The sequence below is a fragment of the Aptenodytes patagonicus genome, chromosome 6, assembly GCF_965638725.1.
Source record: "Aptenodytes patagonicus chromosome 6, bAptPat1.pri.cur, whole genome shotgun sequence".
In the NCBI taxonomy this organism is placed as follows: Eukaryota; Metazoa; Chordata; class Aves; order Sphenisciformes; family Spheniscidae; genus Aptenodytes; species Aptenodytes patagonicus.
This window is the reverse complement of record NC_134954.1, coordinates 26,443,205-26,471,041: the sequence shown is the minus strand read 5'-3', so window position 1 is coordinate 26,471,041 and position 27,837 is coordinate 26,443,205. Positions and strand designations below refer to the sequence as shown.

The following is a 27,837-nucleotide window of genomic DNA, read 5'->3' as shown; positions in this document are numbered from 1 at the left end:
TCAAGGCTGCAGGGCAGGAACAGCGTTGTCAGGGCCAGCAGGTGCGAAGCGCTCCATCCCCTGGGCCGGGAGCTGCGGCGCCCAGAAAAGACGAGCACCGCGGGGCAGCCCCGGCCGGGGGCTTCCCCCCCCAAGGAGGGAGGTGAATCATAAAGGTTGGAAAAGACCTCTAAGATCATCGAGTCCAACCGTCAACCCAACACCAACATGCCCACTAAACCATGTCCCTAAGCGCCTCATCTACACATCTTTGAAATACCTCCAGGGATGGGGACTCAACCACTTCCCTGGGCAGCCTCTTCCAATGTTTAACCACTCTTTCAGTAAAGAAATTTTTCCTCACGTCCAATCTAAACCTCCCCTGGCGCAACTTGAGGCCATTTCCTCTTGTCCTATCGCTTGTTACTTGGGAGAAGAGACCGACACCCACCTCGCTACAACCTCCTTTCAGGTAGTTGTAGAGTGTTGTAAGGTCTCCCCTGAGCATCCTCTTCTCCAGGCTAAACAACCCCAGTTCCCTCAGCTGCTCCTTATAAGACTTGTTCTCCAGACCCTTCACCAGCCTCGTCGCCCTTCTCTGGACACGCTCCAGCACCTCAACGTCTTTCTTGTAGTGAGGGGCCCAAAACTGAACACAGTATTCGAGGTGCGGCCTCACCAGTGCCAAGTACAGGGGCACAATCACTTCCCTACTCCTGCTGGCCACACTACTGCTGATACAGGCCAGGATGCCATTGGCCTTCTTGGCCACCTGGGCACACTGCCGGCTCACGTTCAGCCGGCTGTCAACCAGCACCCCCACGTCCTTTTCTGCCAGGCAGCTTTCCAGCCACTCTTCCCCAAGCCTGTAGCGCTGCATGGGGTTGTTGTGGCCAAAGTGCAGGACCCGGCACTTGGCCTTGTTGAACCTCATACAGTTGGCCTGGGCCCATCGATCCAGCCTGTCCAGGTCCCTCTGCAGAGCCTTCCTACCCTCAAGCAGATCAACACTCCCGCCCAACTTGGTGTCGTCTGCAAACTTACTGAGGGTGCACTCGATCCCCTCGTCCAGATCATCGATAAAGATATTGAACAAGACCGGCCCCAAAACTGAGCCCTGGGGAACACCGCTCGTGACCGGCCGCCAACTGGATTGAACTCCATTCACCACAACTCTCTGGGAGAGAGAGTTGTGGAGTTGATAGTCTCTGGAGTTGAGACCCGCTTTAACTCCCTTTGCCCTTCCGCGAGTCCCGCCGCTGCTCGACCGCAGCCCCGCGGACCGGCGCTGACGGGCCCGGAGGCGCCGCGAGCCCCGCGCGCCTCGCCCAGCGCCACCGCTAACGGCGGGGGCGGGGAGGCGGGGTCACGTGCTGCGGAGGGGGGGCACCCGGGGGCTTCCGTGCACGTGACGGCGGCTTCCGCCCCCTTGGCTAGGTGCGCGCGCCCCCTCCCCCGCGGAAGTGACGTCGGCGGCTGGGTCGGTGCGCAGTTGTTCGGTGCGGCCGGCGCGGAGGAGCCGGAGTCGCCCGGCGACCACTGCCCCCCCCCCCCCCCCCCCCCGCCCCGCGCAGGCAGCGCCCGCCCGGCTCCGCCCGCCGCCCCGCCCCGCCGCCGCCTCCTCCCCCCTCACCCGCGTACGTACGGACGGACGGACGCACGCACGCACGCACCGGGACAGCCAGCGACGGCCGGGCCGCCACCACGAAGCGCCGCAGCCCGGTGAGTGCGAGGCGCCGAGGCCCGCCGCGGGTGGCGCCGGCTTCCGGAGCCGCTCCTTCCTCCCCGCCGCGCCGGGCCCGTTATGTAAGGGAGCCCGGGCCCGGCGCCTCCTCCGCGGCCTACGCCGCCGGCCTCTCGGGCGGGCCGCGCCGCTTCGCGGCTCCCCCTCAGCCATCCGGGCGACCCTTTCGGCGGCGGGGCCGCGGCGGCGGCGCCGCCGTCCCGGGTCCCGGCGCAGGGGCGGGGGGCGGGCCCCAGCACCGCCGCTGTGGCGCGGGCAGCGGTGCGGGTGATGCCGGGGAGAGCGCTGCGGCCCGGCGGGCAGCTGCGCGCCGCTCTCCGCCAGGCGGGGCAGCGAGTAACCTTCAGCGTCGCTCGGGGGTTGGAGAGCTCTCCGTAACAGGTGTCCAAAATGGCCTTTAAATGGTGGCGGTGATGGGCTAATTGAGGAGGGAGCCCGTTACCAACCGCCTCGCGGCACCGGTGCAGGCAGGGCCCGCGGCCGCCCTGGGTCTCGTCCCCTTTTGCTTTTCTGTCGCTGCCGGGAGCTCAGGTTACCTTTGTGGGGTAGGTTGTTTTTGAATGCAGGGGACGTCTTTAATGCTGGTTTATTGGTGTAGGCTGAAGATCGTCCAGTTGATGACTTCATAAAAATTCAGTATGGCGTCACGAGGGGATCAGTCGGTTGGATTTTCAAATGAATAGTATCAGTAAGCTTCAGCTGCATGCGAAAGGCTGCGTGCAGCTTGCCTGCTGTATCTGCCAAGTTACCTTTGTATCTGTGAGCTGGAGGAAGGAATAAAATTTTAGTCATCTGTAGCTTCTAGGAAGAGTTGTGAGACAAAAAGAAAAAATGCCTGGTGCAAACCGTGCTTTCGGTGCTTCTCTAGAACGTTTGGAACCAAACCATAAACACTGGTCAAATGATGAAATCTGTGCTCTGAGAAATGTAAAAAGCTGGGGTTTATGTAGGAGGTGGTATACAACTCTCAGCATGAGAAGAACTGGATTTAATTTGTTCTTAAATGTTCAGTAGTAGTGTACGTGTTACCTAATTTGACTAGACTTTCTGTCTGCTCTAATGTGATTTCACTGTAAGATGTATAATTATTAGTGTCACAAAACTTCCATGCTCCTATAACGCACACTTCCTAACCTGTACTTTTTGTGGTAGTAATTACGCACTTCAACTTTCAGGTTAAAAAGTAGGAGGAATTAAGAGGCTTTTGGAGATTCTATCTGAGTTTGCAACTTGTGACAGTTTCATCTTATTGCAGAAAGGAATATGGAATAAATTGAAAATGAACTTCCTGAAAAAATGCTTTGTAGGATAAAAATTTACCAAGAAGCAGAGCTTCAGGATTTAACCAAAAAGTTGTGAATATGATTCCTTCATGTAGTGAAGTTTTTTATTCTTCCAATTTGATTTTTTTTTTTCCCTGTTTCTTATTAAGGGGATTAACTTCCCCTAAATTTGGCAATAGACAGGCTTCTAAGATTCTTACTGTGGGGAACCGACGATTTCGCAGCACTACTCCACTTCTTTGAAATAAGAATGTACGATCTCAAAGTTATGCAGGAGATCCAAGGACTGGAACTGACAACTTTTATCCCCTTGTGCAGTATCAACAACAGAAACTGTAGGCTTTGAGAAATGCTGGGCCATTTGTTTAATCTTTCCATAGGTAGTGGGTTTTTTGAAGAAAAAAGGTTTTGGTAATGTTCTGTTTTTTTGGAAGAATAGAACAATGCCACTAATGTACAAATGAAGTTGGTTCACGAGCAGGATCTTAGTATTAAATTTTTGGTATAGGTTTTCTTTTTGTGAATGACATATAGAACTAATTCTGTTGAATCTTTAATATATAATCATATTGTCTCTGTCCTTACTGATACTGGGTACAAGTAGCATTGGTGTTAATGTATGTGAATTTCAAATCTGTTACTCAACAAAAAAAAAAAAGGTAACAACAAACCACTAGTAGAATAGGCTTATGGATGAGAATTGTATTCATTAGAAAGGATTAAAAAGTCTAAACTGCTCTATTCCTTTGTAGTCTTTAAAAAAAAAAAAAAAAATTGCACACAGAAAACATAGAAGGGTGATTGCAGGTGTCTCATTCTTTCTCTTTTATGACAAGAACATCTTGTAACTCGAGCAGGGAAGGAAGACTTGCATGTGAATGATGTTTCCAGCTTTGTATTTTACTTTGTGTGAACTTTGGGCAAAGTTGTTAATTGTCCTTTTCTAGGCTGTGGTTCTACAACTTCAGTCAACTTCACTATCCAGTCCTGCTCCCTTCCTTGCATTGGAACTGGTGCTGTCTTAGCCATTTGGTAATGTGTCTCAGCTCTCTCAAGCTGGTAGAAAGAAAACATAGCAACCCTCTGCCCAAAAAACTCCCAGCAAAACCCAGAATTCTGCCAACCGACTTAGCTGATGTAACTTACTGAGGGGTTAGAGTGCCAGTGCTGGGAGCGGGATTGCTTGCCAGAAGCATGGCAGTTCTGTGTAAGCATTGATTCCAGCTGGCTTCAATCGTGGACTACCATAAACCCATGCCCTGTTCTGAACAGGGCTCATGCTTGCTTCCTGGTAAAATTCAGTGACCTTTTTTGAGGTCTTGGATGAATGGAAGAAATGAAGCACGCGCTACCTGCAAATACCAGTGCAGCGTGGGAAGTGTTGTTTTAGACTTTACGAAGTCTTGAATGCCTGCTGATATGAGCCCTCTTTTTTTAAAGTAATTGTGACAAAAGTGCTTGTTCTTTGGCCTAGGATTTGCATCAAAGGGCCTATTTTGGTGGCTGAAGTTTTAACAGAACATAGTGCAACTGAGACTTCAATCATTGTCAGTTACTTGAAGAGAAGAAGTCTCCTGAACTATTTTCTTTGTTACTTAGCAGTGGAAATGACTTTTTTTACATTACAAACTACCAGACTTTTAGGAATTGCATTTTACTTATATTAAGCTTTGACTGGAAATCAAATGGGTAAAATGTAGAACATTAAGATGGTAATTACTTTGTTAAGGAATTGTATGTAAGCGGAAACTGGGTTGTTTGTACAGTTTCATAGTGAACAGCATTCTAAAAGTATTCCAGGATGGATAGATGTTAAATGCTATAATGACTTAGTGTGAGTCTGCTTAAGTTCCAAGAATGAAAGCATTAGTGAACCACAATAGTGTGCTTTAGGCAAGGTACTTAAGGGAGATTCTTCCCCATAGAATTTGATATTTGATAGAATTTGATAGAATTGTCATAAAATGAGCACAAAGTGGCATTCAGAAGATCTTGTTCTGATAGTGTTTCTGCACAACTTTGAAAATAAATAGTAAGAAAATAAATCTGTTAGAAAGGAATATGCAGTTTGTTTTGCAGTATTTGCATTGATCTGTGTTCTTTTTGCATGCATCTCTGTAAAATGATTTTTAAAAGCAGAATTTCCTAGAAACGTGCTCATTCTCAGTGTAGCAGGAAAAGCTACATGCAAAAGCGTATCTAATTCGGAGTGCTGGAGCTTCACCATCAACAGCGGTTGGCCTTTGTGCTCAGCTTCCTGAAACATGGATTTAAGAGGAGGACAGTTGTCCTGGTATCTGTCCCAAGATGAGATTTAACAGGCTTGATCAAAACTGAGTTTGATTGTTAGGCTTTGGCAAGAATGAAAGGTGAAGCATTTGTGCTTCCCAAGCATGCTTGCATAGTCTTTAATCGGAGCATCTTTAATAAGTATGATTACCTTCATTACAGTCAACTAATTCTTTCAGCTGAAATTTATATACAGTTGACTCTGTGCAATTTATATACAGATGATGCACAGCAGACACTTATTTGCATATACATTAACATGAGAATGCTTTGGAGGGGATGCCAGCAAAAAGGTTGAGAGCCACGATTCTTTGGGTTCACTTTATACTAGTTTCCCTAGCGTTTGATGTGGACTTTAAGCGTTACAGGGAAGCGGACTGCAAGGTTCTGTATTTCAATATAACAGATGCCCTTCCAAGTGAAATTACGGTAAGAGTGGGATGATTGCAACCACTGGGTAATACTATATAATTATACTTACACATGTTGGGTCCTTCAGAGAAGACCTGAAAATAATTATTTTTAATTAGAAGTGATCTGAAGTTTTGTCTGCATTACAAAAGCTGTTAAGCACTGTTTGTAGGCTGGTGGAGCTCTACTTGGATTTCAGTGGTGAAAGCTAGAGTGTGAAAGCAAAAGTGGTGAAAGTACGTACCTGTTCAACCAAAGTTGAATTAATGTGTGTGTGTGTACACACACAAATTTTGAAGTATGGATGCATTTTAAGTGGAAGTTGACATTGTTTCCAGTAAGAGGCAGCTTGCAGGCTCCCAGTGCCATAGGTTTTTTCCCCCTTACTTAAGTGGAATTCCTTTCTCTTAATCTGCACTTTCTTTGAGATCAAGTCTGATGAGTTGTCTGACCTTTTCTATTCATTTTCTGTACCTTTTCAGCTTTGTATGGCTTCTGTTTAAGTAATCCCTCAGAATGTACGTCCTTGTGTTCTTCTGCAGTCACCGGCTACTTCTAATAGTTGGGTGGTGTTCTTATATTTTACCCAAATATTCGCAGAATGCTCTGGCTGGTTTTCCAGTCCTCTTTCTTTCTTTCTTCTCATTGCCATTCAGAATGGTGAGAGGGTTACAGGGTCTTCTTTCCTCCTAATTGCTGTAGAGACTGCAAGGAGGAGCAGCATATTTGTAGGGATATGGGGGTATGGGAGAGTCCTGTTTATATTTGAGTGGAAGGATATATCCACCTCCCTTAAGACTTTTACCCCACAACTCAGAAATGCTGAAACTGAAGTGAAGCTTGAACCTCTTACGGATTTTGTAAGTTTAGAGACAAAATGTGACAAAATCAACATTGAAAGAGGAGCAGAGATGTGAATGAGAAGGAAATGCAGGGAAATATTAAGGGAACAGACTGAAAGTTTTCATGTAAATGAGAGTTCTTATTTAGAAAGGAGGATACATAAAAGAAAGTATGGGGAAAAAAGAACAGTCTTGCTACAGTGAAATATTAGTCCAGCAAAATATGCTTGTTGGTTATGGTGCAGAAGAGTTAATGCTATTAAAACTCCACGGGGCTTCAGTGGAATATAATGCTTTATACTTGAAGACGACTAGTTTGCTGTAGAACATTTCCAAAGAGATTTGTGTCAAACTCTTTTTTTGATGTTCGTCAGGTGATTAAAACATGCTGCTCTGGGGAACTTTCTCGTACTAAGCGATGTAAATGGCAGGTTGTTTGTTTTTTAACTCATTCTTAATGGATTCTGTTGTGTTGATATGCAATCAAGTATGAAGCTGGAAAAAGTAAAAGCAATTCTATTTAAGTTAGTATTATTGCTAAGGGGGTGTGGGGGGGAGGGAGTCCAAGAAACTGGTGAATCTTGTAATTCTCTTAGAGCGAGTTTTGAGTGTTTTGTGAAACATGATAAACTTTCTCACAGTGTTTACTTTCTGATTTCCTAATTTTGCACAAATGTTTCTCTTACTTCTGTTGTGTACTAGGTGCTGCTAAAACTCTTGGCACAGAGCTGTTTTTAGTGTTGCTTTAAAAAGCAAACTATTTATGCTTTATACAGTCACTTAACATAAGTTTATCAGTGCAGCTATACTGATAAACTTAACTCAGATTCCTGCCATAACGTATTCTGTAACTAAAGTAGTGCATGCATAATTATGACTTTTTCTTGCTTCATAAACTTTATTTACAAAATTCTGTTAAACTATGTTAAACTGCTTAACACAATGTTCATTTAAGTAAGACAGCATCTCAAGATGTAGAAGAGGAAGTGACTCAAGTATCAGATACTAACAGTTAATAAGAAAGTCTGGTTTCATAGTGTGCCCTCCTGTCTTGCTGTCGGAGGCTATTTGTAGTGAAAAGTGTGCACTTGCAGGAAGAGAAGTGGTAAATGTAAACATATACAGAAAACCAGATGATTGACAGTATTGGGGTTAAAATACAGGGATTTTTTTTCTAAAATATTAGAAAAGTAGGTGCAAACAGTACTCTTATAAGAGGCACCTGGTGGGCTTGCTTGTGAGCTGTGCTGCAGTGATTTATATTCCTAGAAGTACATAGGTGTACTAGAAAAATTTGAGAAGCATCTTCAATGCCATTTTATTTTCCTTGGTGTTCCTTTTTAGAACTGGGGATTTCGTTTTATTCCTGCCAGTGATGCTAGCTGTAGGTGCCTTTTTGGTGCATGAGTACACAATTCAGAAATGACTGGACCCAACTGTCAGCTTGTCATAGGCTCTGAAGAACTTAGCAGCAAGTAAACAAATAAATAAATGTGAGCTAGCTGTCTAATACAGAAAATCTTTTGCCACTTACTTCTGTAATACTTGGGCTGTTGACAGTGGATGAATTTGGTGCTGGTAAGGGACTGGAATCCCAGGCTTGAAATGGCAGTGGTAATAGACCATAAGTATTTGCATCCCTTGGCTAGATGCTTTAGGAAAGAAATGGGAAGAAACCAAGATTGCTAGATGGTAGATAGGTAAGTGATTGACAGATGATAGATGACATGGGGGGAGAAGTCCAACACATGTGAACTCCTGCAGTGGGTTATAGATTTGCATGCCATGGGGGAGCTCTTAGGGATGGAAATGTTTTGAAAGCATGCTCTGCAACAGGGAGTGTTTCATCCCTGAGACATTCTGTAGCCGATTGAGCGCTGTGATGCTTTGAAACTTACTTCTGTAGTGGCTCTCTCTTGCTTGTAGCTACATTTTTAATGTTGGTGAGTAGTGGAATTGCTGCTTTTTCCTCTGTTACTTTTTCTTCTGATATGCTTTCCCCCATTTCCAGTTCCACTTTAGTTGCTGAGATTTAAAGCTTTCCCTATACTTGAGTAAATACTTTTTTTTTTTTTTTTCCCCTCCTGGATTCAGTTACTGAAATCATGAATCCTGTGTATAGCCCTGGATCTTCTGGGGTTCCCTATGCAAATGCCAAAGGAATTGGTTATCCAGGTAAGGAACTCTGTTTTTTTTTAATGAGTTTCAGTTACACTAATCTTTGTAATCAAGAAGAAATAGTCACTTATGAATGGCTTCATGTATGGTAATCTGTTTTGGGATTTGGGTGGGGTTTTTTAAATGTAAAAAGTGACATTTCAATAGTGATGTTAGTTGTTCTGTTATATTTCTAACTTCAGTATCTCTTCCAAAGCAGCTTATTTCAGGAGCTCTAATAATTACGCCCTGCAAGAAGAGGAGTCAGTCTATTTCTGCTGCTAGTTGGCTGGCACTGTTAACCTTTCTATCCTCTAATTCTTGTTCATGCTGTTTTATGACTGCCCGAAGCATAGCATCAAAGGTGGGACCAAGAAAATGGCCAAAAAATGTTTTAAAAACAGAAATTAAATGTATTTCTTGCTTTCTCTGCTTCTCATTTGGCTTCCAAGTTTCTCACTAGAGTTTTTTCCCCCTCATCTCCTAATGTGTGCGTGTGAGCAGGCTTCATTTCTGATGTCCCCATAGTTCAGAAGTTGGATAAGGCAATAATTAGATTTGGACAGCATTTTCCAGGAAGGCCGAAGAGAAGGGCTGTGTGCCTCTGTGAGGCATTTCAAGCAGTATGTCTTGATGCAGTCTTTTTTTTCCCCGGTATCTGCGGGGTAAGGGAATTACTCCATCCTGGGAGAGGCTGGAGGGTCTTTCAGCTCGGATTTTATGTATCATAACCAATTAAACTTTTGTAGCTTTTACAGGGAGGCTGTTTTGTGATTCAGTTGATGTCTGTGCTGGGAGCTAGAAATCATTATGTGCCACTGTACTGTATTTTCCTACTAGTATTTACAGTTTTTAAATTTGTTTTTTGGCTTAGGTAGTGTACTGGAGTTCCTGTTTTCCTGTTCTACTTTTCTCTGTTCCTTCTTCTAAATACTGGTGCATAAATGAACTTTCTTTACTGTTGACTTGATCATCTCAAACCTTTTAATTTTTATTTTTGCTTTTCAGGTACTTTTAATTTTTTCCTCAATCTAGTGTACCTTTCTTGATTCGTACAGTAATTACAAGGGGAAAACACAGACCGTGTTGCAATGTTTTTAAGTCTATTGAGTGACTGAAATGGTGCGGTAATAAATTGTAAAGCTGATGATGTGTAACCATAAGTCCCGCAGGATGGTTTTATTCTCTGTAACTGTCTTAGTTATATGGACTGCAGCAATTTTACTATAAGGCAAGCAGCAGTGGTTTACTAATTAATATCAGTTACAGTAGAATTATTTCTATATTCATAATAGATTGCTTTTTCAAGGCTTTCTTTTGCTTTAGATAAAGTTTATTATGAATTATTTAAATATAACTTTGTATTTTTATCTCTATTCAAATGAAACCCTGGTTAATATAAATCTGTGTTTAGAAAATGTACTTACAACCATTTACACATTGCATTGAAGCTCTTGTTTATACTAATCTAAGTGGTACCTTAATTTACTTAGTAAGATATACTACTGTAGATTCATAAATAGCAGTTTAAACAACATTACAACTTCTAATCTTTTATTCTACTGTTATAATTCAATATGTAGTCTAATATATATATAGGTACGGTATATTTGCCAGTCTTTACTTGGTTGTAAATTAGCATAACTAAAATATGTGGAATTGAAGTAGAATTGTTATAGAAGTGCCTTAAATGTCATGCTACAAGTTGATCGCTCAAAATTCTTCCTTACAGCAGTCAGTCAGTCAGTTTACACAACTGTGACCCTTGAATTCAGCTTGGTCCGTAAGTTCTACAGTGTTACACTGTTACAGATAGTTTGCTGAGCTGCCTGGTTCGTGCTTAAAAGATCATGGGATAAACATGAAACACATTCTCTAAAACAAAAAGTAGACTTGCATTTTAGGATTTTTTTTTTTTTAAATTGTTTCATGACTAAGTCTCCCTTCTTTGCCTCTCCTAATTTAAAAGCTACAGATTCTCCATTCACAATCATTGAATTTACATTGGTTACATGGTAATAGAAAGTAATGAACTTACCGCTATGTGGAATGTATTATTTAAAGGCACCATGTTTCTAAAGCTGTTGCATATTTAATAGCTGTTTATATTATACTACACCTATTTTAAGGTTGTTGGATGGGTTTACCGTAGCAAGGAATCAATATCCAAATGTTCTCACGTGGATGAAAGTTCTGTGTAGAAGTTAAAACTGCTGCTTGTCGTAGTTGCATTTTTCACAAACGACTTGATTCTTGAGCAGCTCAGAATGCTCTACTGTTGAGCTAAACCTGTGAAGAAAGAACAGAGGACTGAAAATGTATACAACATAAATAATGTTGCAGATGTGTAGTCAGTTTGAGTAACGTGTAAAGCTGTACTAAAGCTTTTCACTAGCAGCTTGTGAATTTGAAATCTTAAGAGCTATTTACACTCTGAAAAGTTGTTATGAATTGGATATGTTATTTTTACCTTTGATTTTTAAGCCTAATGCTTTTCTTAGTCTTAGCCATGCTGACCACCTAATAGTAGTGCCAAGTGTATGTCACTTGATATGTTTACAGAGTGCTTTACAAAACTAGGTTAGCATATATAGTCCTGAGCTAAGGAATTGTTATTGTTAGGAGTAATTGCTAAGGACTCTGGGATTTATAGCAAAATAGAAACCCTTCAAATATGAATAGCCATTTAAAACTAGCAGCTTTAAGCCTGACAGTGAATATGCAAATGGTAATTGACTTATATCTGGAGAAGTTGAAATCTTTATATCTTGATAACAAAATGTGGTAGTAACTCTGTCTTTCTAAATACAGACATTACTCAGTTTTAAAGTTTGGAATAATGTAAATAAGCTCCTGGAAAAATTAATAGCTATGATTAATTCAGCAATTTCACTTACTACAATCTAAACAAACTTTGTATCTTTTAAGTAACTGTAGCTTCTGCTAATGCTGGTTTTTGCCTTGTGTTGGAGGCCAGTATATTGCGATGTTAGTTCAGCCATAGTGGTTCTCGTATTCTGGTGTAGAAGTGTTTACCTACCACTTTGCCGATACCTCGGTGAATCACTTGTTACTGTTAACTGTCATAGTACATGCCCGAAACTGGTGAGCTTGTTTGATACCTGAGTGTAATAACAAATCTTTGTCAAATGCAAGAAGCGTTTTAGACTACCTAAGGTTGCTTTGTACTCTCTACTTGTGATATCTCTGATCTGGAGAGTCAGAGTCACTCTGACTTCTAGGGATTTATTTCTGTGAAAAAGTCCCTTCAGATAAATATTTTATGTACATCAGGTCTTAAAACTTGCGGGGGAGGAGGGTTGGATAGTTGCACAAAACTTTGTTGTCCAACTAACTTAAGAGTTACTTGGCCAACTTTGAGACTTGCTGAAACAGGCATGTAAGGGAGAATGGCACTTGTGACTCCTTAGCTGTTCCCTACATCTAGCATTCAGCTTCAGGTGGCTTGAGAGAAGAGGAGCCCGGTGTTTTAGTTGAGGAGGTGTGATTGAAGGCCATCTGTTAGCTCATCTCAATTAAAAGATGTACAGCGAGAATCTTTGAGAGTAAAGTCTAGTTAGACTGTGCAGTCAGTCTAGAAAATAACTTTGACATATGCTTTCTTCTAGCTGGCTTCCCAATGGGCTATGCAGCAGCTGCTCCTGCCTATTCCCCTAATATGTATCCTGGAGCAAATCCTACCTTCCAAACAGGTATGTGTAATAGGTATGTCAAAGCAGTAACCTGAAGTTTGGAAGTTGTTAGAACCAAGAAAGGAAAAGCTGTAGGGGCTTACGATAACTCATACTGTGGGATAAGTTTTACATTACTTTGAATATGACTCACAAGGAATCATCTCGTAAATTAAAATGAGTATAATCTTGTCTTAAGTCCTACTGATTTCACCTTCAGAGAAGGGAGAAGCTGAGTTTTTAGCTGTTGCTTCTATATTTCAGGCTGATACTTGAGGATTGTGTCACATTTCCCTTGACTACTTCCTTCTCGATTCTGCTTGCTTTGCATCCTACTGGTTGTTTCCAGATTTCTGTTTTTTCTTCTGTCATCTTCAAAATTCTTCTTTTTCATCCTTTTCTTAAATGATATCTCTTTCCAAGTTCAGCTTGCTGCCTTCTTTCTGCCCTTAAAATTGTCTTCCATGAACTAATTGTCTGGGTAAAACTGTTTTGTCCATAGTGGATATTAGGGGAGGATTTAGGTCACTACACTTGCATGTTTGTTATTTAAGAGAAAGGGAATGTGATGAGCCTAGGAAAAGGGAGATGGAAAAACAGACACGAGAAACCAAAGCACTCACCTAAGTTGTTTTTATGTAGTTCTGCTTTCACTAATAGAAGATGATTTTGATGCACTAATGCTTGAAACAAAACAGAAACTGGTAGCATTTAATTTCCACTTGAACCAGCAACATACATCTGATAGAACAGTATTCTCCCTGGGGTTATTTTGCATACTAAGGAATTCCTTACGTTGCTTTGTTAATGTAGATCTGGGCCATCTTCAGGAGCTCTTTCACTTGCATGTATTATGCCAGTTTTTCAGAGATACACATGGCACATAACTAAATTTGTCCCTGAATGCCCTTGTGCAACTTCTGGGGATAGGAAAGGATGCTCCATGAAATGGGGAAGCTTATGTTGTGGAAGCCTGCTTGCAATATTGAAGTTCAATGTTTGTAACATACAGCATTTTGTTAATTACCAGGAGACTCGTAAAAGGGTGTGGCAGCAATTACTGAGGCAAGGGAGTAAGTCATCTAAAATGTTTCCCTGCAGAACCTGTTAAAAGTGTGTAGCTGTGTAGCTTTCCTTGGAACTCTGGAGTATTCTAGTTGGTACAACCTGTGTCTGCGTTCAGTTTTCCGCTTAGAGGCATAGAGAGTGCAGAACTGATTTTGGCTTGGCTTCGGTCTTGAAGGTAGGGAAGCGGATAGATACTATAAGTTCCAGTAATTTAAAAAAAAAAAAAAATCTATCCTTTGGATAGGGTATTGCCTCTGTGCAAGTATCATATCTAGGGGTACCAGCTTGCATTTGCACTGGATTGCTTAAGAACTTTTTTGAGCGTGATGTTCAAGGGAGAGCAGTTCCCATCAGGGGTATAACTCTTAGCATGGGAATCAAAACCCTATGTGGGCTTTTATTATCGGCTTGTATTACTAATAGGCCATTCAGTTTCATGGTTGAGATTACCTTAGAAGGCAGACCCATCACTGTGCTCCATTGTATATATCATCAGGATTCCTGCAGCTGTGCTGAGGAATAGCTGTAACTTTTGATCCTAGGATCAGATAACTGAAAGGTAGTTCATCTTATTACTGGTTGCAGTTTCCAGAGCCTACTGCAGGAAGGTGAAGATAAGCTGCATGTAATCAATTTACCAAATCACGAGACTGATGGTTTTTATCCAGTTGATTGGGTTTTCTTCCTCCGTGTCAGTTATGTTGTAACAGAAGGTTATGGGTTTTGGGGAAGTTTCTTTACTTGTTAGACTTAATCATGTTGTAAGATTAGTTTGTATTGATAAATCTTGGAATATATCTCATGCTATATAACAAAGTTAGAGTAAGAAATGTTTCACTTTTATGTGGAAAAGGAATAAAGACGTATAGAAGTCATATAACATCTTCAAATGTCCTTAATTTTTTTTAAAGCTAGTACTATTAGAGTCTTTATTGCTGTTGAATAGAAAATAAGCTTTTATTTCGGAACTAAGAATAGCTTTAATTTTTAGCTGCTCTTTAAGCTATGAACTAAAGTGCAAAATGCCCATGTCTAATTCAGGCAGATAACAACTTGAAGTACTTTGTCCTAACAGCCAGGATTTATTTTATTTATTTCTTTTTAACTTTTCTGATGTAACTGCTTGTTTGTAGAATCAAAGCTTTTGTAAATTTATATCACGCAGCAGTATTTGAATGTGCTGTGCCACTGCTGTTCAGAAAGGGTACCTTTTTACAGGTATCTTTCTCAAATTTCCGTGTTTTTGAATAACCGTGTGGTTTACTTTTAAGGTCTTTGCTCCCTGTAAAGGAGAAAAAAATTAAATGGGAAGGCAGAATACCTCTTGTACAGATGTACTACTTTGCAAGAATGAAAGTTAAATTGCTTGTGCAGCTGTATCAGTGGGTTTTTAGAATGAGAGTGGGCTTGACTGACGACATAGTTGTAGTTCAGTAGTAATGCTTCATGTTCAGCATTTTGTAGCTGAGTCTTTCAACACAAATAGCTCCCCATACTAGAAATAGAAGTTACTTCCTCAGCATGCTCTATTCTTCAAATACTTAGGATCTCTAAAAACAAGAGTTCAGCGTAAGTGCTGTGGTAGCTTTCTTTAGTGTCTCTAAAGGTAATAAATTCTATTTAAAGAAAGAAAAAAAAAAAGAAAAATTTCTTCGTTAACAATTTTCAATTTGAAGGGTGGAATGAAATTGGAAAGAAGCTCAGACTTCTACAAAAAGAATGGTTATCTGTCATCATGCTGTCTGCACAGACTGATTTTTCACAACACAAATGCCAGTGTTCTCTCTGGTATATGGCTTCAGATCTGTTCTCTGTATTGAAGTCAGCACATTCTAGACAGTTTTTAAAGTCAACCTAATCTCTATTCTGATAGTCTCATTTTTTTTTTTCTATAATTACCAGGTGTTTTTTCTTCCTTGTGTTGCTCTAGTACTGGTTTGTACAATTCCAACTAAATAGAAATCGTATCTGTGGATGTTTGGTCTCCTACTGTGGTGGACCTGCATGACACCCAAGATCTGTTCAGCACAGGCTAGGGCTTTGATGCTTTCTCCAGAATAGGTCATGCCTGTTGTTTACTACCCTAAATGCCATTACTGGTGGATGCTGCTGCTAAGGTATTTGTATTCCCACTCTGGCCATTAAACCATAATATAATCTTGGGAGTGTAGCGTGCAGCAGCAGTGGTGCTTTTCATAGATCTCCTCCATGCCTCATCAAGCCCTTGTTCTGTTATCCTGAGACCTTGTCTGATGAGGGCTGGAGAAATTACGGAAGAACTGTCTTTAGGCAGGGTCTGAGCCAGCAGTTGCTACTTATCCCTGTAAAAATTGAACAGTTCCCACCATTTACAAGGCAGACTGATTTTGGGGGCCTTGTAATAGGAATGAAAAATTCTTTCTAATGGCATCTGAAGTCTTATTGTAATGTATAAAAAGAATTCTTAAGTGATGACTAAGGGTATGTCTATGTATGTAATACACAAAAAGGAGATTTAAAGATACTAAAGTGCCTTCGAAGTCTGATTTGCAGTTGCAATGAACTCTACAGTGCTTGTGTTTCAAAGGTATGGCCTTTTCATATTTATTTTAGCCAGTTCAGAAAATGCCAGAAAACAAATATGAATAAACATAAGTTGAAATGGAGGTTGCAGATTATGTCTCTCTGGAAATCCATCTTGAGCTCTTTACATGATTCTGACTTTTGAAATTAAGTTATTCTTGTGCTGTATCATCTTCTACAGAAGGTAACTGCGGGTCAGTTAACTATGTTTTGCCAGTACAATTTGGGGTGCGTTGAGAACTGGGCTGATGCTAACATGTACCAAATCTTCCTATGTGGGAATGCTGCCTAATATGCCAAATCCAGGTATTTAATGATATTACTACAAAAATCCAAATCCACTTTTTTATCCTATATACATAAATTTGAAAAGCAAATTGTGCAAAAATACAGTTAACTTTTCATGCTTAATTGACACAGTCAAGTATTATTTTCACTGTTATCAGTATTATGTAAATGATAGAACTTGTGCTTGGCTATTGACACTAGCCTACTAAGTACTCACATGAAGATGAAGGAATTTGGAAATTAAGAAAATTGTTACCTCTGACTTTAGAAAACAGTGTACTGACACTTGTTTTTCATGTTTTTAATGCAGATTTACCTTTGTTTCAGGTTATACACCAGGCACCCCATATAAAGTATCTTGTTCACCCACTAGTGGTGCAGTGCCACCATATTCTTCATCACCAAATCCCTATCAGACTGCTGTGTACCCAGTTCGAAGTGCCTATCCACAGCAGAATCCATATGCACAGGTAAATGAACAAAACCAAAAAACTGTCTGTTTGGATACTATTTTGTTTACCTTGTAGTATCTGCTTGAACTCTTAACTTTACATCACATTTATTTCTTCGTGGATGGAGAGAATTTTTAGCTGCCTACAGTAAGAATTCTTAATAGAGTGATTTACAGTGTGTGTAAGTGCACTTTTACATTCTCTCACATGACAGTTACTCTGCACTTACTAATAACATGTTCAGTCTTTGAAGAGACACTAGATTCAGTTTAATTTTAAAAATGTGTGCTGGATGCTATAACTACCATATCCTGATTTCATTTTGTCAAAAATTGTCATAACTTGCATTAATTTTTTTTTTTAAGGAAGCCTCTGTTGTGATTCAGGGAGTTACCAAGTCTCATACTAGGCAAACTGTTGAAAACTATTAGAAAGGATAGAATGAAGACACTTCAGTAAACATGATATTTTGGGGAAAAGTTGGCCCTCTTTTTGCATAGAGGAAACTTGCCGGGTGTGTATGCAGTAGCTGAAGGGAATTAATAAGCACATAACAAGGTTTATCGAATCTGCTTAGCGTATTTGGTCAAAACCCTTTGGCTCTTTAACTAAAAGCAGCTGAATAAAAAGTTGTGAAAGAATGAGGGAAGTTCTGTCATGGATTAATATATGAAAAGATATGAAACAAAGGGACTGAATGATGAATGAGCCCTTATTGCCAAAGGTGTAGTCGGCATTGGAGTTCTACAAAGGTTCCTGCTTTTGAGTGTTATCCTAAATGCCTTAGAAAGGGGATAAATGTTAAAAAGTTTGCCAGTGAAATGCAGTTGGAATAGTTGAAATGAATGTTTTGGCTTCTGCTCTGTAAACACATTGCATCTTTAGAATAATGCTTTTATTTTATGATACATTCATGAAAGAAGACATCATTTATCTTCTCCACCAGATATACTATAATTACTTAACTTACTTTTTTTCTGTAACAGCAAGGCACTTATTACACACAGCCTTTATATGCAGCACCACCCCACGTAATTCACCACACCACAGTTGTGCAGCCTAACGGCATGCCAGCAACTATGTATCCTGCTCCAATTCCGCCACCAAGAGGGAACGGTGTGACTATGGGGATGGTGGCTGGGACTACTATGGCAATGTCAGCAGGTATGTGAACTTATAACCCTTATGTTTTCTTGATGAAGCTCTCCTTTCAGGTCAAGACAGAACACAGCTGTGTTACAAAAATGTGATGCCAGAGGTGTACTTGACAGAATCGTAAAATTGTTTAGATTAGAAGGGACTTTTGTAGGTCATCTAGTCCAGCGTCTTCAAAGCGGGTCCAGCTAGATCAGGTTGCATACTTGTTCAGTGATATTTTGATCATCTCTAAGGATGGAGATATCGCATCCTTTTTTCAGATATTAGTATTATGATAAAAGTTCTTTTTATCTGTATGGAATTTCACTTACTCTTGCATCCTTTGCTTCTCATCTTATCAGTGTCAAGAGTCTGACTTCCTCTTCTCAATACATTTCTCTATGCCTAGCTGAAAACAGCAACTTCTTAAGACTGAGGAAAATGCAGTGTTCTCAGCCCACCCCTCATATTGCTGACCTTTGTATGTTGAGATGTAACATTTTATGTGTGTGCATTACCTGCAGGTCTTCTGTGTCATAGGCAATGGTTAGAGATGTCTACTTCCTAATGCCACGCTCTTTTAGTGGTAGTGTTTTGGAGAAAATGTTGTTTAACCAATATCTAGACTCATCTATGAGTGTTTACTTGAGGGGGTGTCATGCTTTGTTACTGAGTGGGTGTTAGCTCACGAAGAAATGTCCATGTTCACTCAAAGGACACTCAATTCAGTAATCTAAAAAATGAGAGCCATGAGCTTGTTTTCAGATTCTGTTTTTTTATCTTGTCAAATTTATCATTTAATTTGAGGATATCATTAATATTATTTAAAACTAGAGAAGTTATGCGTCACAAACTGAGCTAACATTGGAGTTTTGTATGTGGGCAAGCTTATCCCAGGTGTTTGTTACTGTTTCTACAAAGTGCTGTAGAGTAAGACTGCTAAGATCCTGCCACCTCAGCCTCTTTCTTTCTGAAGCCCCTTAGTCTGTAAAAACCTATCTGGAATAATGCAAACAAGAACTTGGCTGATAAATCAGAATAAATTAGTTATCTCTACCATCCAATATTCTTATGGCATGTAAAGCCTGCTGTGGGAAAAAGTTTTGCTGTGAATAATGCTTATGTTGCAGGGTTTCTGCTAGAGCTATTTTTGAGTAATGAGTATCTTTGTGTGCATTGGACTAAACATCAAAATGATCCTCTTGCATAAATGGTTGAAGGAAGATTGGGGCTGGAGTGCAAAATGATACTGGTAATTTTAAATTGGAAGATGAGCAAGCTGTAATTGTTTTTAAAATTAACTCTTTTTTTCTCCTTTTTTTTTTTTCCTGTACTAGAATTTGTGCTTACTGAAAAAAAAATGTTCTCTTCATCCTAGGTACTTTGTTGACAACTCATTCCCCAACTCCAGTAGCCCCTCATCCAGTTACTATGCCCACATATCGGGCTCCAGGAACACCAACCTATAGTTATGTGCCCCCACAGTGGTGATCATCCTGGCAGTCAGTGTAAGTTACCGATTTAGATTGAAAGCAGTTAATCTTTCTTATAAATGACAGCATTGCAGGTTCTTTTGGGGAGATTTTTCAGAAGGTAAGCAGTCTGGGGTATTCCTACAGTATTCTAATTGAGTCAGAATACACAAAAATTATTGCTTATGTAATAGCTGTTCCCTGCAAAGGAGGGAAGCCTAGTGGGACTTCTTCAGTGGTCTGTATCTTCAGAAATCATGAAACGTTTTCATGGTTCATGATTGTCGAATATGAAAGAATGAGCCTCAAGTTTGCCTTATTAAAATACATCTGGGACTAAATGTATTCAGTATTTTGGATTCATTGGTAATTGTTGAATTCAGCAGTACTGTGATTTGTGAATGAAGCAATGTGTGTAACTTTGTAGTTTTATTTTTGATTGGCTAAATATGTAGGCAAGCTAAGTGTCTTGCCTTGCTCTGAAGGTGAATCTTTCTCACAAGCTGCTGAAACAAATACACAACCTTGAGTTAATTTCATATATTCACTCTGTTTCAGGTAAGTCTCAGTTCATACTTCTTGCAGTCAGCATGGGAAGATCGTTTCTAGCGTGGACCAAAATTTAGATCATGGGTTTCAAGAAAAGGTGTTTAAATTTGAAGTCTGCTATGAGGTGGGATGGATTTTGGGGGCGTAATGTGTGTCAAACTGACACAAAGCCTAATGTTTTTGGGAACCTCACTTCTGCTTCTGTGGTTTTTAGCATACATTGAGAACAGCTTCATTTGAAATAAGGACTTGTCAGACCAACTGAACTAGGCATTTTCACTTCTGGTCCATTTAGTTTATGACAAAGTTAACTTTATTTTAACTCTCTTTGGATTTCTGTTTCAGCAGTTAATATTTCATCCAAGAATGTCATATTACATGAGTATAAAAAGTGAGAGTTTTGCTGTGACTAAACTCATGACTGCTGATAATTAAATTTAGCATAAAATACCTTTTTAATATTGCATCTTCTACTTAAGACAAAACTACTAGTGAGGACAGAAAGCTGGAATAGACATGACAGGAGAAAATCAATGTAGCAAATTCTTAGCCTAGAAGCCTATAGATTTCAGTTGACTGGATAAGTGCTAGGGTAGCATTATATAATACTTAATATCTGTTGTGTGTGCATATCAGTGTGGTGCATGCAATGTTAGAATGTTCTGCCACACTCAAATAGTATTTCACATAATTGAGAATATTTCCTACTTTCCCCCCCTCCCCCCCCCCCCCCCTTAACATAGGTTTGAAGATGGGAGATATGCAATCAAGAAATTGAGGTTTAAAAGTTGGTGCTGAAGCCCTCATGCCTCCAACCAGGACTTTTCTTCTGAATGCTTTCAACACTTGGCTAAACACTACTAATTCCTGATCACTGAAGATTTTCCAGTGCTGCATATCTTACATCTTGGAACTCCAGCAGTTAGTCTTAAAGCAAATCCTGTTTTGTGGACTGTCTTGCAATTTTTTAGCTAATTATAATGATAAAAAGGGAGTATAAATTTATTCTGATCCATATCTAGTGGAATGCATGTTAAAACACAAAAACAAAGCTTGCTCAATCTACCTGCAGTGACTGATGCAAAAACCATCATATGCAAATCCAAAGGAACAGAAAAGTATTTTACAACTTGTATCACTAATGCACTGCTGTAATGTATGCAGGGTCTTAAAAGGTAGAATCATGAAAGTGAGTTTCTTTATAAAATACCATAATATACATTAGATAAGTGCTTCAGCCTTTTTCAGGTTGATGGAGTTGCCAGTTTAAAAGGGGCATATTTTTATTTAAGTGATGTATTCTTTTCAAATTCAACTACTAAATTGGAGTGACTGGAAAATGAGTCAGACAAGCTGTAGAAATCCCGCACACAATTAGTTTACTTCATACCTTTTCGTTTTCATTATATGGATTCAGTGTTATACAGATGTTCTTAAGGATCAGAATGAAATGGCAAAGGTAATGCTGTGTGTGCCAGTAAATAAAGCAAACTTCCTTGAGGCAAAACTGGCTCTTAGGAATAGTAGGAGGTGACATCACCTGCAAAATGAATTGCATGTCCTGGGGAAATACATATCCAGTACTATCTTTCATATGATGCAAGATGTGTCAAAGTGAGACTGCCACACAGACTGATCGAAAAAACACTTTCTTTTAGTTCTCAGTTCAGGAAATCCGTGCTGTTTTTCCTAAAGAATGTTGTAGTCAGTTGAAAATGTTATGTGCAGTTGATCCAACTTGCTTTCCTGAAACTTAAGAAATGCTAGGGCTTTCTACAACAAACAGGAGGAGTTCAGCTGCATGTTATTCTGAGGAAAGCTTGTGTGCCTGATAAGTATGTTAAAGGGGAACAAATCATTTTAACACAATTTCCTTATTAGCTACTTGCAGTATGAACTATGGATATGCTGTAGTAGGGCTGCCAGAATATAGAGGTTTCAAATAGTTGTTTTTTTTTTTCCTGAAAATATTTGTAATTGAAGTAGGAGCCATTTGTTGGTTACAGCATTTTGATGTGTTTTCTTAGTATTTTCTTTTTTTACTTCCTAAATTGCACTTGGAATCACATAAAATAAGACTGACTGCAGATTAGCATTTCATTGCAATGAGTCATTTCTGATATTCTTTCTTGCAACTTCAATTTTTAAAAAGTACCTCAAAGCAAATGCTGTGGGGATAAAGGGCTAGCCTTAGAACCCATTTGTATACCAAAATTGTTATGGGGGAGATTTTAAATTTTTAAATTTGAATATTGCACATAAAATCAAGGTTTTTCTTAAACCTGCTTGACTTACGACTCCAGAAAGATGCGATTTTCTTTTTTTTTTTTTTGATACATTCTGCCTGCAATAAATTATGCAGTAAATGGTTATAAAATGTTGTTCCCTTTTAAGTGTTTACACAGAGGTATATCAGGCTGTATTGTTCTTGTAGGTTAATTTCCATTCAGAAGTAAATTTTTTTAAGTTGTATATCTAGTTACGCTTTGTTTTGGGGTGTTCTGCTTCTATACAGATTTGGCAGCTACTTCAGGGTAGCATCAGTGCTGATTTAATGCTGCCATTCCAGTACTCTGCCCTGGCAGGAGGCTTATGTTCCTTCATAACCCATTGGTGGTTAGAGCCTTCAGCAACTTTATTTTTTTACAGTAAGCACTGTCCATATATTTTACTCCCCCCCCCCCCCCCTTTTTTTTTTTGTTTAATAATGTTCAGGTTTATTTTGCATGAATCACTGTCAGTGGACGGCCCCCTTATTTCTAATGCCTTGAACATAACTGTGTTGTTGGAATAAGTACTTTAAACCTTACTCAGAGCACTTACTGCAGCTTAGGGATTTCCATATGTTTTTATATGGAGCAGAAAATTAACCCCAGACAAACAATTTGAATCTGTAGTGCTTCGTTCAAGTCTGTTTAACAATTCCATTTGTGTAGTAGATTTGCAGCTTTGATTAGTCAGGTGTGCCAGAGAGTACAGTGAACATTAATCCAGGCCATTTGTCCATTTTAGCGAGTAGAGAGTGACATTTTGTTGTCTTAGCGTGATTTTAACAAAGAGCTGTGAGGTATGAAACAGTGCTATATTGGGGAGAAGCTATAAAGAACAAGCTCAAAGCTTTGCTGTCTCCTGTCTCATCACCTAATAAACTAAAGCTTTGAAAATCATAGGAGAGAACTTTTGTGAATGCTGCAATAGATAAATAGTTAAGGAATGAATATAACTTCCTATATATTTGCTCTAACTTCAGATTCCTAAATGTCATCTTGGAATTGGTCTCTATATAATATTCCGTAACATTTAGGCAGTCTCACTTGAGCACTTTTTTTTCTAAGTTGCATTATGGGATTCATCCACGAGGGGGAAACTGTACCTTTTTTAAAAGGTACTTACACCTTCCAGTTTTGATCGATTATAATCTGCTGGGAGGGTGGAGCATGTCTCCAGTAGTTGATATGGAAAGTAACCAAAAGCACAGTGCAGGGGGACGGGGGGAATATGTGTATATATAACTATCTTAATGGTATTTTGTTGCAAATAGTAGAAAGCATGGATATAAAACTGCGGCGGGGGAAACTGTACATCATTAAATAGGCGTTTACACAGTGAGGGTCTTATGAAACATTCTCTCCTGCTTTTTATATAACATTCCCTATTTAGAATTCCTTTATAAATAAATACGCAGTATGTGTTTGCACTAGAGCTCCTCAGCAAATGAAAAGAGCTAGTGCAGTAGAGACATTTCAGATCAAGCTTCTCTTTAAAAAAAAAAAAAAAACCAAACAAAAAAAAAACCTTTTATGGCAGCTTTATATGATTAAAAAAAAGTACTACTTTAAACCTGGAACTGAAAATAACTGTTGCAGCAATAACAAAGAGAAGTCCAAGAAAGAATTTTTTTTTTATTCAAATTTCAGGTGTTGAGTTTAGATAAAGTATTTTTTAAAAACTGAGGTATTCCCTATGTCATTAACAACTGATGAAAATGTCTTTTAAATGTAGCAGCAGCAAAAGAAAAATGGCTAATAATTGGCACCAAAACCGTGTAGCCCTAGTCAGTGGCGTGGTGGTGATTAATGAAACACTAGGAAGGAAAACAGAGAACCTACTACTAGATCTTGCTTATGCTTATTGTAACCATCTCCTGTTTGAAGTTTCTAGGAGACGTGCAGGAATGCTGTTCAAGAAAGCTTCTTTTTGAGTGTACTATGCAAGTTAAATGCTTAGATGCAGTGGTGGATGAAAAAAATCCTTCATTTTAGTTGAAGTCCTTCCTTGTATGGCTTCATCCACTGAAAAAAAAAAAAAAAATCCCACCACCGCCACCTGTAAGTACCACCATGTCTTAGTGTTGTCTGAGAATAGTTCATGGTACAGAGTTGTATACCAGGGTACTCAACGTTGACTACTCTTCACGGAGCATTCTGGCTTCACTGCTCCTTGGGGTAGTAAGGCCACTTAAGGTATCTGAGCAAGAGATGGTCAGAATTTACTTGGAATCACTCCCCAGTGCTTAAGCACAGTATTATACACCCACCATTCATTTGGGTTTAGAATATACTTTTGCTTGAATAGGTAAGCACAGCGATCCGATACCACCACTTAACTCTAGGCTTAAACTCATACCAGAGAGTAGTAAATACCATGTATGTGAAACCTCCCATCTTAGGAACATGAACAGTAGCGATGCTTCAGCTGGAACTTGTGGAGAAAGAGAACAGATGCTGTGGTGGTTGAATGGTAATTTGCAGTTGCCCAGGCTGTGGTTTGTGCAGTAGTCGGTAGGAAATAGGCATGATCCGTATCCAGCCTTCTCCAGCAGGTGTCACTGGCCGACCTTCGCATGTGCAGAGGGTCAGAAGCAATCCGTTAATCCTCATGTTGAAGTGTTTGTGAACACCTGTTCAAAAGACATAAAGATTTAAGTTCATTCAGATTGTTCTCATTAATAAGTGTCAGCTTTCTAATCTTGTATTTTATCAACTCTAAGCTTCCTGCAGAGACCCTCAGATTTGACGAGGTAGAATGTCAATTAACAGGAACAACTGCAGCAAAGTTAGGATAGTTTTGTGCATCAAGCCTCACCAAGATTCGAGTTCATTCTGAGATCTCTGAAGTAGTGAGGACTCTTTCAACAGGCTGTGTACACCTCTGTTTGGGGGGGTGTTGGGAGAAACTAAGGCGTGTTTTGTAGGCAGAAGAGAGGGAAGAGGAACAATGCTTATCTGGGGACAAGGAAACCTTTTCTTGTGTGGGTTGAATATAATGCTGAAACATCTGAATCCCACAGGTAGTAAGGGTCCATTTGTGATTAAAAAAAATATTCTGAAGAATTTATGGGCTCTGAAGTTTCAACATCAAGAAAGTGAGCATGACTTTTCTAAACTGTTGTGACTTTTGGGCACTTAGCAGGCAAACTGGGAAAGCTTTTTTAGCTGACTGCTGTACAGACTTGTTTTAAGTAGAATGGATTTGTTAGTGGGTTTTTTTTATTGTAATGCTATTATTGGCTGCCCTCATGCCTAAGATTTGAAAAAGTGAGTGCATGCAATGGAAGTACAAGAGGCCCCAGTAATAGTTCTCCATGTTTGTTATGAAATAGACACAGGTTTCCTTTTTATGACTTTTTTTAAAACTGTCTTACGAACAGTTGTATTGGTACTTTTTTTAAGTTTAGGTCAATGTTGTCTTCCAGAATAAGTTTTAAGGCATCACTCACTCCTGCATTGAACTATTGCATCAACACAAAGAGTGGAGATTCCATTCTGAGCCAGTTCAATTGTGAAAATTCATACTTTTTTATTTTTTATGCAATTCAATGAGTAGATGAGCTCAGATTTAAATTCTTAAAAGCACGTTTATTGTAACAAGAATTGTTATGTATTAATACTTCAGTTTTCAATAAAGATTGACTTGTGTTGCTTATTGTGTGTTTTTCCTACTGTCTTTGGTGACATCCTTTTAAAAAAGATTCTGTTGCTGAATAGTAGTACGGTATGTTGAAACTCTGTAATGAAATCTGGTGACTGATCAGAGCAAAACATTTAAATTGGTGAAGTGACTTTTCTCGATAAGGTTTCTTAATGGCTAACAAAACACAGTAGTAAAGGCTTCCCTTAATTCCCTTGGGGAATAAGGTGCCCTAAGTTGCCCTGCCTGAGAGTATGGTAAAGATGGTGCAACCCTGCTCCGTTTCCTTTTGAGGCGTTTCCTGGGGTTTGAGTTTATTTTATAGCTTAAAACAAAGAAAATGGAACAGATGTAAAATTTCACAATGCTTTAGCATTTACTTAATACCGAATCAGTGCTGATTCAGAGGTGACAGGTCTTGAGCAGAAAGCTGTTATAAATCAGTGTCTTGAATGTTCCCCAGAAGGAAAAGAATTGAGTAGGTGTGAGGTGTGGGTAATTATCCTGTTTCTTCAGAGTGTGGGTGGCTGTAAATGACACTAATGTTAAAATGGAAGTATGTATGTTTTGTGGGGGACAGGATTATACTGCTTGAACTAACCGGTTATTTTCATTTATTGTAGGTCTCCAAAAATAACAATAACTTACCTGGTAATGTTCCTGTGAAAACCAACGCTTGTGGAAGAGGAAGGTACAACGCCAATAACTGCATCGAACTGCAGAAATAGCGTTTGGTTTTTGAGATCATTGCTACAGGGGTTTTTTTGTTGTTCAGTCAAGTACTTTGGCTTCTAAAATAGTAGCCAAGCACTATGAATCCTGGGAACATTCTTTTTTTTTTTTTTTCAGTGCGTTTTACCTCAAGCTAATTGCTGGTCAGTTATCCTGGGATCACATATTTTACAGGGAGATAGGTTTGGGTTTTGTGGTTTTTGTTGGTTTTTTTTTTTTTTTTGTTTGGTGGTTTGATATTTTTTTTTGGTGGTGTTTTGGTTTGTGGTTTTTTTTTTTTTTTTTTTTTTTTTCCTTTGGGGTTTTGGGGTTTTTTTTGGTGTGTTTCTCCCCCCCAGGATCATTGGAACCGATGAAAACTCATAATCCCTAACCGGTGGGTTGCTGGAATCTGGGAGGATATAAAGGGGCAATACTGTTCTTTAGAATGATGCTGATCATTCTTGGGTTAGAGGGATTCTGGTCTAGCTGTTCTTGTGGTGGTCTATTGTTGGGAAGAATTACTTATACTGTATCTGATGCTCATAAGAACGTGGTACTGAACTTCTAAGTCTGTATATGGGGTTTCTTGCTTGTTTGTTTTAAATGTATCCATGAACTACCAAAATGGTGTGTCAGTAATGGTTTGATTTTTCCCTCTTCCCAGATGCATTTTGCAATGATGTTGTGATGCATATTACTCTCCCACTTACTTGCTGATGAGTGGCTGTTAGTTATTTGCTATGAAGGTTAGATGAATTGATAAGAACTCTCCTCATTTTAGAGGCAGCTTTGAACACTTGGTAACAGCCAGAGCCCCTTCCAGAAAAATAACTGCTCAGTTAGCGATTGTCAGAAATAAGGCAAGAAGTTTTGAGTTTCAAGTTTTCCTGTAACTAATTATGGACAAAAAGAAAGTTTGCTTTTTCTAACATCTTGCTTTAGATTCTGAACTCCATGGCTCGCTGTAGACAAATTCAGGTAACAGAAATAGTTTTGCTGGTGAGCTCCCCTAGAGTCAGGAGTGATGTAGTGATTATTATTTAGCTGGGAATTTTCCTTCGTAGGAAATGTCAGTCATAGTGCTGGGGTAGAAGGTGTTGCTGCATTACATGGATAAAACGTCTGATTTGTGTGGGGAAGGCTAAATTTTATTAGATTTATTTATTTAAATTTTATTTCAAAATCTATCAGGCTATTAGCTATCTTATCTTAACCATCCAGAATAGTATAGGGTCCACATGACTACTTCAAAAAAATAAAAAATTGTACAGCAGTAAGAGGTCTCTGG

At 39.6% G+C, this 27,837-nt stretch overlaps 1 protein-coding gene across 1 annotated transcript; it reads left to right on the top strand.

The window, feature by feature from the left end:
• The first annotated feature begins 1,608 nt into the window (after positions 1–1,608).
• On the top strand, positions 1,609–25,850 carry FAM168B (family with sequence similarity 168 member B). Its single transcript, XM_076341626.1, has 7 exons — positions 1,609–1,701; positions 8,643–8,723; positions 12,335–12,418; positions 16,643–16,785; positions 17,754–17,931; positions 19,283–19,412; positions 20,669–25,850. The coding sequence occupies exons 2-6, from the start codon at positions 8,654–8,656 to the stop codon at positions 19,393–19,395; spliced, it is 588 nt and encodes a 195-aa protein (XP_076197741.1). The 5' UTR covers positions 1,609–1,701; positions 8,643–8,653; the 3' UTR covers positions 19,396–19,412; positions 20,669–25,850.
• The last annotated feature ends 1,987 nt before the right edge of the window (positions 25,851–27,837 follow it).